This window comes from Oratosquilla oratoria, chromosome 6 (assembly GCF_046742065.1).
Source record: "Oratosquilla oratoria isolate Oo_2021 chromosome 6, ASM4674206v1, whole genome shotgun sequence".
NCBI classification, from domain to species: Eukaryota; Metazoa; Arthropoda; class Malacostraca; order Stomatopoda; family Squillidae; genus Oratosquilla; species Oratosquilla oratoria.
In genome coordinates, this window is record NC_134782.1 from 84,748,308 (window position 1) to 84,762,134 (window position 13,827).

General features: G+C 39.3%; 1 protein-coding gene across 2 annotated transcripts in view; it reads right to left on the bottom strand.

Moving 5' to 3' along the window:
- The window catches only part of LOC143026675 (general transcription factor 3C polypeptide 3), a 49,571-nt gene that overhangs the window by 22,031 nt on the left and 13,713 nt on the right, over positions 1-13,827 (bottom strand). For both annotated transcript variants that reach the window (XM_076187472.1, XM_076187473.1), the window contains exons 3-8: positions 12,395-12,496; positions 11,757-11,915; positions 9,877-10,221; positions 2,681-2,806; positions 2,188-2,358; positions 702-920 (exon numbers count right to left, since the gene is read on the bottom strand). In XM_076187472.1, coding sequence (XP_076043587.1) covers positions 702-920; positions 2,188-2,358; positions 2,681-2,806; positions 9,877-10,221; positions 11,757-11,915; positions 12,395-12,496 — 1,122 coding nt within the window. The remainder of the gene's footprint in view (positions 1-701; positions 921-2,187; positions 2,359-2,680; positions 2,807-9,876; positions 10,222-11,756; positions 11,916-12,394; positions 12,497-13,827) is intronic.

A 13,827-nucleotide genomic window follows, 5' to 3' on the forward strand; every position in this document is an offset into this window, starting at 1 on the left:
GTTGCTATCATAAAACTAAGGTTTCTTCTCTTGTTCTTTCAGATAACATCTACGTTCATTTTTGGTGTGAAATAAATGTATCATCAAGAATAAGTTTTTCTTTACTCACCTCCTCGTTTTTCACTTTATCCATCCTCGTAATCCCCACCATACTTCTCAAACACATCTAAATTTCTCTTTTATGCCCCCTTTAGATTCCAAGTCTGTGCCCCAGTCAGGGTCATAGGCATAATCACCCATTCATATAATCTTCACTTTGCATCTATTCCCAGTTGCCTATTCTCATGACACTTTTCATTCCCCCAAGACTTTTCCCTCATTCTACAGTTTACCTATACCCCAGCTCCTCCACTCCCTACTACATGTGATCCTAAGACCTAAATACTGAAAACTATCCACTTCTCCAAACCTCTCTCCTATTTCTGGTTATGACTTGTTTCGGATGGGTGTGGGATGGGTGCATAATGGATGTGTGATAGGTATGGATAGGTGTATGCTCCAACTCAATCACCCCCTTTTAAAGGAGAAAAGGAATTATAACATGTATGTAGCCCTTGATAACAACTTTTGTTTAATTATATATATCACATAAAACAAAGATTGTACCTTTAACTTCATAATCTAATCAATTTCATAAGATACACTCCTTAACTGATTTAACAAGTGACATCAAGTTATCACTACAAAACCAGAATACTTACCTTGTGCACCAACTTGACCACACAATGCTGAACCATGACTTGAATACATCGCAAGTATTCCTTTTGATGTAAAAGCACTTCAAGCATCAAATTGATGTCTTCATGCATGACATAAGATGGGTACTTCTTGAAGGCAGTTTCCATAGCTTCCCTGGCAAGATGAACATCTTTGTTCTCATAGTGGATCTTTGCAATCTCCTTGGCGAGTTTAAGGCCATCCTATCAAAAGTGATATCTTGAAAATAATTCAAGTGTATACTTTTAGCTGATAATATTTCAAATAATGTTTGCACCAAGGAAGTAAAGGGGATGTTATAAAGCAAGAGTTGTGCTATTATGGATAGAGGTGAGGACTGAATGATGAATGCAAGAGAAAAGGCACTTGGAAGCAGTGATAATTAAATGAATGTTGGGCCATACATGGAGTTGCAAAATATGACATAATAAAATATATGACATAATAAAAAATAATAGGATTTGTGAAGGGGTTGGGTTATAGATGAGATTGGGGAAAAGCACGGAACTGGCCAACCTGAACTGGTTTGATCATGGTATGAGAATAAATGAAATACTGTGAGAAAATATTTATTAAACACTTCGCTCATTTTTTCTTCCGAATCTATCAAGACATCTTTGTCCTTTTTAATTGGGCCTATCCTTTCCTCATATTTTGTTCTGTAGAGTTAACAAAAACCCTTTAGGATGGACCTTGTTTGTCTGGCAATCTTAATTTCATAGTTACATTTCACTGTGCTGTTCTTTCCAACCAGTCTAGCCTTGGATTTAGATCTAAGGTGTGTTTCTCTGCTTTTGATTCTGACATAAAGCCCTCTTTTTATTCCAGTCTCATTTTTTAACCTACCTGTCATCCATTTCGAAGTATTAGTGTTCCTCCTTACTGCCTTGAGGGGAATTAATTAAATTTCGCACAAACAAAATATAGCAGTTATGTTACTGTACATTTCATCTAAACTACCATCCCTGCTATTGACCTCAGGCATGTGAGCTGACCTGGGAGTTGCATACATTCCTCTGTGTCCCAACCTTGATCTAGACCTTTGACTGCATTAATGATGTTCACCTTGCACCAGACCTCACTATACTTTTCATCTCGACAGCTAATCCTGTCACTGTCATCCGGGCTGGCCTCGTATGTGACCCATTGTCCTAAATATTTTCTCAGTTTTTCAAAATTGGCTCTCCTGAAGTCAGGTATTAGAATGTTATTCAAACTATTCAATTTTTCCCATGTAATATTAAATCTTATTTCTTGATGATTGCTAGAGCCTAGCCTATCACCCACTTTTACATTTCTTGTTAGATCCTCAATTTTGATTAAGAGTAAGTCCAGAGTTTCTCTCCCCTCCACTCAAGTAGCAATGATCTAAGCTACTAAACCAGCAAGCATCCCTACTATGCCTTTATACAGAATTAGAAGTATCACAATATCCTTCATAGTATCAAAAAGATATTTTACTGCTCCTACCTGGCCCTGGTCTGCCCGGAGGTATTTCAGCATGTGAGAGTATCCTTTCAGTGCCTTAGTTTTCTCTCCTAGTTGCTCCAAAAGATCACATCGGGCCCAGTGGTAATGAAGGTTTTGTGGATTAGCTTTGATGGCCCGACTCCAACAAGATACTGCTTGACGAATGTCACCCTAAAAGTGAAGCAGGTTGCACATTTGATAAAATGTATGAAATTGGCAGCTGCTGACAAGTCTATCAAAAATAAACACCATATGAGTATGGACCCTATATTAGTATGACATTTTGCTTGTTACAGCTTTATCAAGTACAGGTGTACTTGCTAAAGTGTAATATGCAAAATGTTGTATTAATAAAGGCTCTGCCCTCACATGGTTTTTATCTTGATAGACATTTGATATTCATAAATTTTTCCCTGAAATGTATAGAAAATGATCAAACTCTACCTTTTTTTCACCACCTATTGTCATTCTACCTCTTATTCCTGTAGCATACCTGATGGAATGAGAGGTCTGCTAGTTTCTCCCATTCTTCTGCATTTGGACTCAGGAAAGCAGCAATCAAAAGAAACTGAAGAGACTTGCTCACCATTTTCTCTTCTTCATAAATCATACCCAGGGTCTTTGTGAAAAAGATTACTTCATTAATACATTATGCAAATCAGTCAATAATCTCTTAGTTATAACACTATGCAAATATAAAAATATTAAAAAAAACTCTCTACTATTAGTACAAATACACATGTGAAATAATGATTTTACAATCAATCTGTTGCCCCAAATCTCTCTTCTAGTAGACTAATATTGTATTGTTGTCTGGGTACAGCTAGGGTGTGGTAGTATAAGATGTATTTGGGCTCCTCTGCATGATAATTGCATCTGAGGTAGTTCATTTCTGTAGCCAGGCCTATTCTGTGCTGGTTTTGTCTTACTGCTAGATTATGACCTGAACATATGTGTGCTGGTGTAGTTCTTGCTTCTCTTGGGATAATTTTTTCTGTGGGGCTCATGTCTGTGGTGGTGGTGGTGGTGGTGGTGGTGGTGGTGGCGGTGGTGTCAAAAAGTAGAGTTTGAGAGTCTATTTACTTATTTGTATATTTACCTAGTTGTATTTCATGGGAAGGGGAGCTATGCTCGTGGTGTCCCGTCTTCGTATCTCATTCTATCTAAACTGTTTTTAAATTCAAGAATTGTTTTTGCACACACCACTTTTTCGTCCAACTTGTTACAGATGTCTATTACTCCATGGGGAAAGCTGTTCTTTTTCATCTCCCTTCTATAACTGTCTTTCTTGATTTTCTTTCTGTGTCCTCTTGTATTTCTACTATCCCATTTTATTAGATCCTCTCTATCAATAGTTTCTATGCCTTTCAAGTCTCCTCTCTCTCTTCTTTGTTCTGATGTCTGTAGTTCAAGTTTTGTTAGTCTCTCTTCATATGATAGTTCTGAGAGTGTGGCACTAATTTTGTAATTGCTCTCTGTATTCTTTCAAGTTTTGTTATACATTTTTTTGTACTTGGTGACCACATCATCACTGCATATTCCAATCTTGGTCTTATCAAGGTAACTAGTATTTTTTTCACCATTTCTTTGTCCAGGTATATAAATGCCACTTTGATTGTTCTTATCAAATTATAATTTTCTCCAAAAATCTTGTTTATATGCTTCTCAGGGGACATATTATTCATAATAATGACTCCCAGGTCCTTCTCATTTTCTACTTTTTTCATTTCTTCTTCTCCCAATTTATATGGTCCCACTATTCTTTTTTTGCTTCTTCCAAATTCCATTATACTACACTTCTTGACATTGAATTCCATATCTCACTTCCTACTCCATTCCCATACTTTATTGAGATCACTCTGTAGCGACTCACAATCTTCTTCAGTGTTCTCTTTTTTCAACAATTTTGCATCATCAGCAAAGAAGCTCATATAACTTTCAATTCCTTCATCCATATCATTAATATATATAGCAAACATTATTGGGGCCAAAACTGTTCCTTGTGGAACACCACTTATCACTTCATCCCAATTAGAGTATTTGTCTCTTATCACTACTCTCATTTTTCTTTCATGCAAGAAGTCTCCCATCCACTTCAGTAGTTTGTCCTGTATTCCTGCAGTTTCTGATTTCTTAAGCAACTTCCTATGTGGCACCTTATCAAAAGCTTTTTTCAGGTCTAGATATGCACAATCAGCCCATCCATCTATTTCTTGTATTACATCTATTAGCCTTGAATAGAAACACATTAAGTTTGTGACACATGATCATCCTTGTCTAAATCCAAATTGTCTTGGATTTAGTATGTTGTTTTTTTCCAAATGCTTTACCCATCTAGTTTTGATCATTCTTTCACAGATTTTAGCTATCGTACTTGTAAGAGAGACTGGTCTATAGTTAGTAGTGTCTTCCTTGTTCCCCCTTTATATACATATATACATACATATACCAAGGCTTTCCCCTTACAAGGGAGGTAGCCAAGAAGGGAAAGGCATAAAATCATTTCCACCCATTCTATCCCTGAATACACTCCACAACCCCTCCACCCTCCCTCTTATCTGAGCACCTCCTGGATGACAGGTCATCCCTGCACCTTGTCCACTGCCCTGGGTCAGAAGCAGTGTCACAAGACACACCACATCCACAGCAAGGCCGCTTCATTAAATTGGTGACCCCCCCCCTCTCCGTCCCCCCATTGCATAAAAGGAGAGGACAGGGAGAAATCCCTTCGGGCTGCGTCAACTTTTGCTCACACATACTACCTCACCCCCCATCCCCCCGCCCATTCCACCTCATGCAATCACATCATCCATATACAACCATTCTCCATTCATCCGTCTTCTGTCCTCTCCCGTCCTTCCTCAACAGACATTCCCCTCTTCCCCAAAGCCCCCTTCACCTCATCCATCCACCTCATCCTAGGACATCCCCTCATGTTCACTCCCTCCACATCTGCCTTCCATACCTCTTTTACTAGTCTTTCTTCACTCATTCTTTCCATGTGTCCAAACCATCCTAATATTCTTTCATCAACCCTATCTCCCAGCTCCTTTTCCACCCCTGTTCTCCTCCTCATCTCCTCATTTCTCACTCTATCTAGCCTAGTAACCCCCATCATACTTCTCAGACACTTCATCTCAAACACATTCAAACTCCTTCTCTCTTATGTTCCATGTTTCTGCCCCATACAGTGCTGTTGGCACAATCACTCATTCATACAGTCTCCTCTTAGCATCCATTCCCAAATGTCTATTCCTCATTACACTCTTTAATCCACCAAGGCATTTACTTGCTTCTCTCAATCTACATTCTACCTCCACCTTCACTCCACCTTTTCCTGCCACATTTGCACCCAAGTATCTAAAACTATCCACTTCCTCCAGTCGCTCTCCCTTAATGCTCACTTCCAGTCTACTGCCACTTTCACCCCTTGTACATCTCATCACCTTACTTTTACCCACATTTACCTTTAGCTTTCTTCTATCACATACTCTCCCAAACTCTGCCACCAACTTCCTCAATCCCTCCTCCGATCCTGCCACAAGCGCAGTGTCATCCGCAAACAACAGCTGGCTCACCTCCCACTTTTCTCCATTTGGTTTAACCATCTCCAATCCCTGACCCACTACCCTTGCATTTACCTCTCGCACCACCCCATCCATGTATAAGTTGAACAGCCAGGGCGACATAACGAATCCTTGACGAAGTCCCACCTTTACCTCGAACCACTCACTCTCTCCATTTCCAATCCTGACACAAGCTCTACTACTCTCATAAAAACTCTTGACAGCTCCCAGAAGCTTTCCTCCTATCCCGTATATCTGCATGACCTCCCACAGTGCCTTTCTGTCTACCCTATCATAAGCCTTTTCCAGATCCATAAAAGCCCAAAAAACATCCTTCCCCTTTCCTATAGCTTTCTCACATATCTGTCTTACCACAAAGATCTGATCTACACAACCTCTACCCATCCTAAATCCACACTGTTCCTCACCAATTACTCTTGTTCCTCTCCTAATCCTCTCAATCAAGATCCTCCCATAAGCCTTCCCAACTACACTTAACAAGCTAATCCCTCTGAAACTACTACACTCACACTTGTCCCCTTTTCCCTTGTAAAGAGGAACTATACAGGCACTCCTCCAGTCCTCTGGCACTCTACCCTCTCTCCAGCAAACATTAAATACCCTCACCAACCAGTCCACCATCACTGTACCTCCTTTTTCAGACATTCTGCATGGCATCCATCCAGACCAGGTGCCTTACCTGCTTTCATCATCTTAACAACTGCCTTCACTTCATCCTTCCTTAATTCTCCTCCATTCTCCTCCATTCTCCTCACTCATCACTCATTTTCTTAGCATTTCCCACTGCAACTATCTTTCCCTCCCTATCCTCCTTCACATTTAGCAACTCCCTAAAATATTCTGCCCATCTTCCCCTTACTGCCTTCTCTTCCATTATCATCTCTCCATCTGCACCTTTTACCTTTTCTTCTCTACTTGATTCGCCTCCTCTTCCTCTCTTAATTTCTTTCCAAAACATCTTTTTGTTACTTTCAAAATTTTCTGTCATACTCTTACCCCATTTCACATCTGCTCTCCTCTTTGCAACCTTTACCTTTTGCTTTACTTCTCTTTTCTTTTCTTCGTACCTCTCACATGACTCCCTTGTCCTATTTTGTAACCAATCTGTGAAAGCTCGCTTCTTCTCTTCTACAACCTTCTTTGTTTCCTCATCCCACCATTCACTACCCTTTCTTCTATTTCCCCCTGTCCTTCTTGTTCCACATGTCAGAGAGAAAAGCTGTCCCTCTAAAATTTTGGATGTACTTAGAAATTGATTCATCATCCAGCTCTAGTATCTTTAAATTACTATTGTAATAATTAAAATTAATTATAATGAAACCCATAAAAAGGACTGTATTCGTCAACAAACACATGTAAAAATGTTACTATGTCAAAATTATATTCCTACTCTCTATCGGAAAGAAGGGATCAAAAACGTTTTCGATGTATTTGCACAGACTCACGTGGTCTGAGAGAGAGAGAGATGCCACGTAGGCACTCCAAGACAGCCAACCCAGGCTATCAATATCTTCGTCAAATTATCCCTTTTAACCACTTCAGTACGGGACTTAAATCTCGCGGGCAGCAGCCAATGCCAGCCGTACGACGTGTTGTAATAATACTCGCATCATAAAATATAGTCACCGCTTATATCGATCGTTCTCTCTTTCACCAGCGAATTTTGAAAACCATAGAGAATGGGATTCAGGGCACATTTGAGAGAATGTAAAAACACAGGGGTGACTACCAATAAATATAATCAAGACGCCGATATGGCAGCGTCGCGAATCCACTTGCTCCTCATGACGCCTACGTAGGCGGCACCATATGGAAGGGGTTAAAAGGTAAGAGTTAAAGTCGTAACCAGTAATTGACATACTTAAAGATCCCATGTCCGATATTGAGAAAGGAAATGAGACGTAAAAGGGGAATGCAAGTTACACAGATGTTGGCAATAACCCATGCATTGTGTTGTTGCTACGTGTTTGGATAACCCTTTTCGTTCTCATAACTCTGTTACACTGTTTAGGAAAGTAAAAATGTGCCAAAAGTTCTCATTTATATATTTTTTTTTAGAAATTAGTGTCACGAAATGGCTGCCGTATAGGGGGTTAGCCTCACCTAACCTACCATAGCATAGCCTAAAAATTTGTAAACTTTAAGTAGGGTAATTTAAAGATTTCTGAAGAAATCCTGAAAAGACGTTATTTTCCCACATTGAGTTTTTTCTTGGAGTATCTATTACACAATGGGGTTTGGGTACACCTCTAGGGCTTTCTACTATACTCACATCAAGTCCTCTTTTTGTCGGTTTATTTGTTATTCTCTCTATCCTTCTTCATTTTGCCACAACTATACCTAATTCAAGAACTGGAAAGAAAACTTTTACCGGTCACAACGAGTACCATAGCATATCCATCCCGCACAATAATAACAGCTGTCCTTCATTATTGGCGACGAAACCACTAGATAGGCACGCTCACAACTCAGCACTTCCTTTCGCTTCAGTGTCTGGATAAATATGGGAGATAAGACAGTTGTTGTTTGCTGATGACACTGTGCTTGTAACAAGATCAGAGGAGGGATTATGGAAGTTAGTGTATGAGAGAAGGATGTTGAAGGTAAATGTGGGTAAAAGTAAGGTGATGAGATGTACAAGGGGAGAGGATGGCAACAAATTGGAAGTCAGTATTAAGGGAGTGAGGCTGGAGGAAGTGGACAGCTTTATATACTTGGAGGCACACATGGTGGGAAAGAGAGGGGAGGAGATGAAGGTAGAATGTAGATTGAGAGAAGCAAGTAAATGCCTTGGGGGATTAAAAAGTGTAATGAAAAATAGACATCTGGGAGTGAATGCTAAGAGGAGATTGTATGACGGGGTGATTGTGCCGACAGTACTGTATGGGGCAGAAACATGGAACAAAAGAGAGATGTTTGTGATGAAATGTCCGAGAAGTATGGTAGGAGTTACTAAGCTGGATAGAGTGAGAAACAAGATGAGGAGGAGAGCTGAGGTGGAAAGGGAGTTGGGAGATAGGGTTGATGAAAGATTATTGGGATGGTCTGGACACATGGAAAGTATGAAGAAAGATTAATAAAAGAAGTGTGAAAGGCAGGGGTATATGGAATAAACAGAAGGGGGCAACCAAGGATGAGATGGATGGATGGGGCAAAAGGGGCATTTAGAAAGAGGGAGATGTCTATTGAGGAAGGGAGCTCAGAGCTCATACATGACCGATGTATGGGTAATGCACCCACACCCCCAACTCTCTGCCCACCAGAGTTGGAGTAAGGACTCGCAGCTCAGCGATACTGAAATTATTTCAGCCCTGGGCAGAATTGGAACCTTGCTGTGGATTTGCTGTATTGGTTCTGACCCAGGGCAATGCAGATGCAGATGCAGGTATGACACATCATCCAGGAACCAAGAAAAGAGGGAAGGGATCTCTCCCCGAAGGGATTTCTCCCTGTCCTCTTTTTTTTCTCAATGAGGGGAGTGAGGTGGGGATGGGGGGACTGCTATTAAATGAAGTGGCATTGCTGTGGATTTGCTGTGTCTTGCTGCACTGGTTCTGACCCAGGGCAATGGGCCAGATGCAGGCATGACACATTATCTAGGAACCAAGAAAAGAGGGAAGGGAGGGGTGGTGAATGGGAGTGGAGTAGTTAGGGATGAAATGGATGGGAGTGAAGTTATGCCTTTTGACTTTGGCTACCTCCCTTGTAAGGGAGAAAAAGCCCTTGGTATATGGTTTGGCATGGTGCATGTGGAGCATGTGTATTGTCCTAGGATAGTTTCTATGTATCTGGTTAGAAAGAGAAGGTGAAAGAGGGCAGGCACCAGATTACTGACCCCCACGTGAAAAAATAGAAATAAAAGATGAAAGAAATAAGAGATAGGACTGAGTGAGTTTCTGGGCTTGATTCAAAGACTTCGTAATGCCCTTTTGGGTCCCCATTTCCTTGTGGAGGTGGGTGGGCCTTGACCAACTTCCAACAAGGATGCATCAGGATCTTCTCTGTTGTAGTTCCTTTATCCTTTTAGTTGGCAGTGCTGCCACTTACCAGTACATTGTGTAGCTTTAGAAAGGTACAAATATAATCTTTTCAAGTGACTCACCTGATATGGTTCTGGTGAGTGAGAAAATTGCCGTATAACCTCCATACACATCTTTATAGCTTCATCATATTCCCTTCGAGCATATCGTAAGTTGGCTTCTCCCATAAGACCCTGAAGAGCAGCTGGTAACCGCCTTCTACGCTTCCTCTTCTCACCAGCACCTCGCCGTTTTAGCTGATATCTCTGTTGAGCATCCATTTCCTTTTCAAAGGCTGCTGCATGGTCCTCTTCCTCATTTTTACCCTGTGCACTTTGACCTTTGAGTCCTTTCTCCTCCCCTCCTAATCCAGTGCCAATTTCAATATCTTCTGCATCACTATCTTCTTCACCCCAAAGGGCTGCCACCTATTATCAATATAAATGTACATTAATATAAATATATTAACTCATATATATACATATATACATATATATATATACATATATATATATATATATATATATATATATATATATATATATATATATATATATATATATATATATATATATATATATATATATATGCATGTATGTACATACTAAAGGTTCTTTTCCCTTGGTATGGGGGTGGCTGAGTTGAGCACACACACACACACAACTTGTACACATTGAAATCTATTCAGTGCCCTTCCCATCTCAGAACCTTGTGGATGAAGTCATCACTGCCCCCTACTACATTGCATGGGTCTTGGGTAATGCACCAAAGCACAGCTCTTCCACAGCAGGGCCCAATAGCTGGAGCTGGTTCATCCCCACCACTTCATCCCATGGTATCTTCATCCACTCAAAATACTTTAGAGAGCAGATGGGAACATCCCTTTGGGTTGCATCATCCACTCATCCAGTCACAAGGTCCCCCCATTCACTCCTATCTTTTGCACTCTCTGGACCAATGTACCTGCATGTAGTGGTCCTGCAAGATGGACAGTGAAGCTGCCCATTTTCAAAACCTGTCTAGCCCCTTACCTCCATTAGGAGGTGCAGCTCTGAGCAGCTGACCCTCAGTCTCTGGATTAGGCCTAGGATCTCTTTCTGTCATCCTCAACTGTATTTCTTACACTTTTTTGCACATAGGGAGCTAACAACTGCTAACTCCCTTTTCCCTACCACTTTTAGCCATTGACATAGAAAAAGTCACACACTAACACAACACTACTTTAATAGTTCTCTCTCCACACCCATTCTCTGCATCACCTCCACATTTCTCATTATCCATTCTTGTAACAACTATATTTCTCAAATATTTCATCTAAAAATATTTGGACCTCCTTTCTGCATCCTTTAAATTCCAATTCTCTATTCCATACAATCACTGGGTTGCAATCATTCCTTCATGCAAATTTCTCATATCACTCATTCCCAAAAACTTCTTTCTCATAACACTTTACACATAGTAATTCACTTGATCCCACTCCTGTGATGGCTTTATAGATTTTGTTCAGGCCAATGCTAGGCAATTTTAGTTTAGAGAAGGACACCCCAATGAATATATTAAAGCCATCCCAATCAAACCTTTGTTATGATACCTTTAAATATTTCATTCTGGTTAATGCCAGATAACTAATTAATCAAGAGAACACTCTTGTTTCATGGTTAAAACACCACAATGCTCCTTGTACACTCAAAGTAAACAAGGCATCTTGCATTTCTAAGTAAACAAGCATTTATGAAGCCATGCAAAAATGGGGTAGGATGGGTGTATACTTTACCTCATCCACTCCCCTTATAAAGGGTGAAGGCCCTCTAGTATGTATGTATGTATGTATGTATGTATGTATGTATGTATGTATGTATGTATGTATGTATATATGTATGTATGTACAGAAAAATAAAGTTAAAGCACATATCTGTATCATGTTACAAAAAATAAATAAATAAATAAATAAATAAATAAAGACCTCTGAAAATGACATTTTCTCATTCATAAGCTTATCTATCAGTTCATCCTGATTAGGTTGATCTGGAGCATCTACAAGGGGTTCATCTTCTTCTTCAGTATCTTCATCTCGAAGAGATCCCCACTGATCAAGATCACCTGCTTCAAAGGTTGGAATAATCTGAAATGGATATGAATTTACTTGGCATTACTTTGATCCAGATACAAAAATTCCATTACAGTAATAATACAAAAGTGTTACACATATATAAGATATGATCATGTATGGAGGACTGACTGCATAAGTTTTATGTAGATAATATCCTAAGGACTTTAGTGACACCCCTATAGACCATTCACACATTATTCTTTTGATAAGAGAGTAACTTCCACTCAAAGAAGAATAATGACCACCTTTAACTTCTACTCTCCCTCTTTTCTGCTGCCCTTCTTAAATCCCTCCTTTACCACCTCTATGACTCCATCTCTTCATCATAATACTGACCACAAAGCTAGAAACACTACTACTGCTGCTGATACAAAAATAGATACTATTCTAAAAACTTCAAGTAATCTTTTTTAAACCAACAATTGTTCAACTTTATTTTCTACATAAACTTTAATGCTTACCTCTCTTTTTGCATAAACTTAAATGTTTACCTCTCCATCTGTTTCATGGGTTGGAATTCTACGTAATCTGTCCTCCTCTGTCAGAGTTTCATATTCAAGTAGCCTAGAAATATCTTCTTCATATGGCTCCATCTATCAATAAATTCAGGCAAAATAAAAATTCTATTAGATGACATAAAATGTGATCTAGATCTATCTCTTTTTATCAAATCTGCCATTAAATTCAAAACAAGGTGGCAAGGTATAAAGGATGAAAATTTTCACCCCTTCCGCTCCCAATATACTTGTCCCTTTCACTCCTTACTGGTTAAACTATATGATGATTGTAATTCATTACTTCCAAAGATAAACTGCTAGTTCATCTCTACAAACATCTCAACATGAACAATACAATATACTGTATATAGCATCTACCAAACAAAGCCCAAAGCACCCATTACACTACATGAGATGCAGAGGCACATCAAATAGACACCAGTGCAATAGAGTGAAATGCTCTTACACAAATAAAATTTATGTTTAAACATTTTATAAAGATTCCTGTCACTCACTGTCATGTCATATGCTGAAATAATGAACAACCACTTCAGATCAGTATTCACAATAGAAAACTCGCCTAACAGTGAAGTTAGAGAGAGAGAATTATCCCCAGCAATGAAAGAAATAAACGTAACACAAAAAGAAATCAGTGATCAAATTAAAACCCTGGATGTCAGAAAATCACATGGCCCAGACGGAATAGCAAACTGGATACTGAAAGAATGCATGGAAGAATTAACTGACAAAATATATGATATAATTAAATTGGACTGGAAAAAAGCAAACATTGTACCAATTTATAAGGGAGGTGATAAGGAAGATCCATCTAACTACAGACCGGTCTCACTAACAAGCACAATAGCAAAAATTTGTGAAAGAGTGATCAAAAACAGATGGGTTAAGTACCTGGAAGAAAAATCTATACTGAACCCAAATCAATTTGGATTTAGACAAGGGAGATCCTGCACAACAAATCTGATTTGCTTTTACTCAAGATTAGTAGACATAATAGAAGAAAGAGATGGATGGGCAGACTGTGCTTTTCTGGACCTGCAAAAGGCATTCGATAAGGTACCTCATAGGAAACTAATAAATAAGATAGAGTCAAAAGGTGACATCAGAGGAAAATTATTGGAATGGATTAAAGACTTTCTGATTGGGAGGAAAATGAGAGTTGTAATTAGAGAAAAATTCTCCAACTGGGAAGAAGTAAAAAGCAGGGTCCCGCAAGGATCAGTACTGGCACCGATCATCTTCGCTGTATACATTAATGACATGAATGAAGGCGTGGAGTGCTATATAATTTTTTTTGCAGATGATGCAAAATTACCTAAGAAGGTAAAAACGGAAGAGGACTGCAACTCACTGCAACAAGATCTGGACACAATATGGAATTGGACTCAAAAATGGGAAGTAAAATTTAA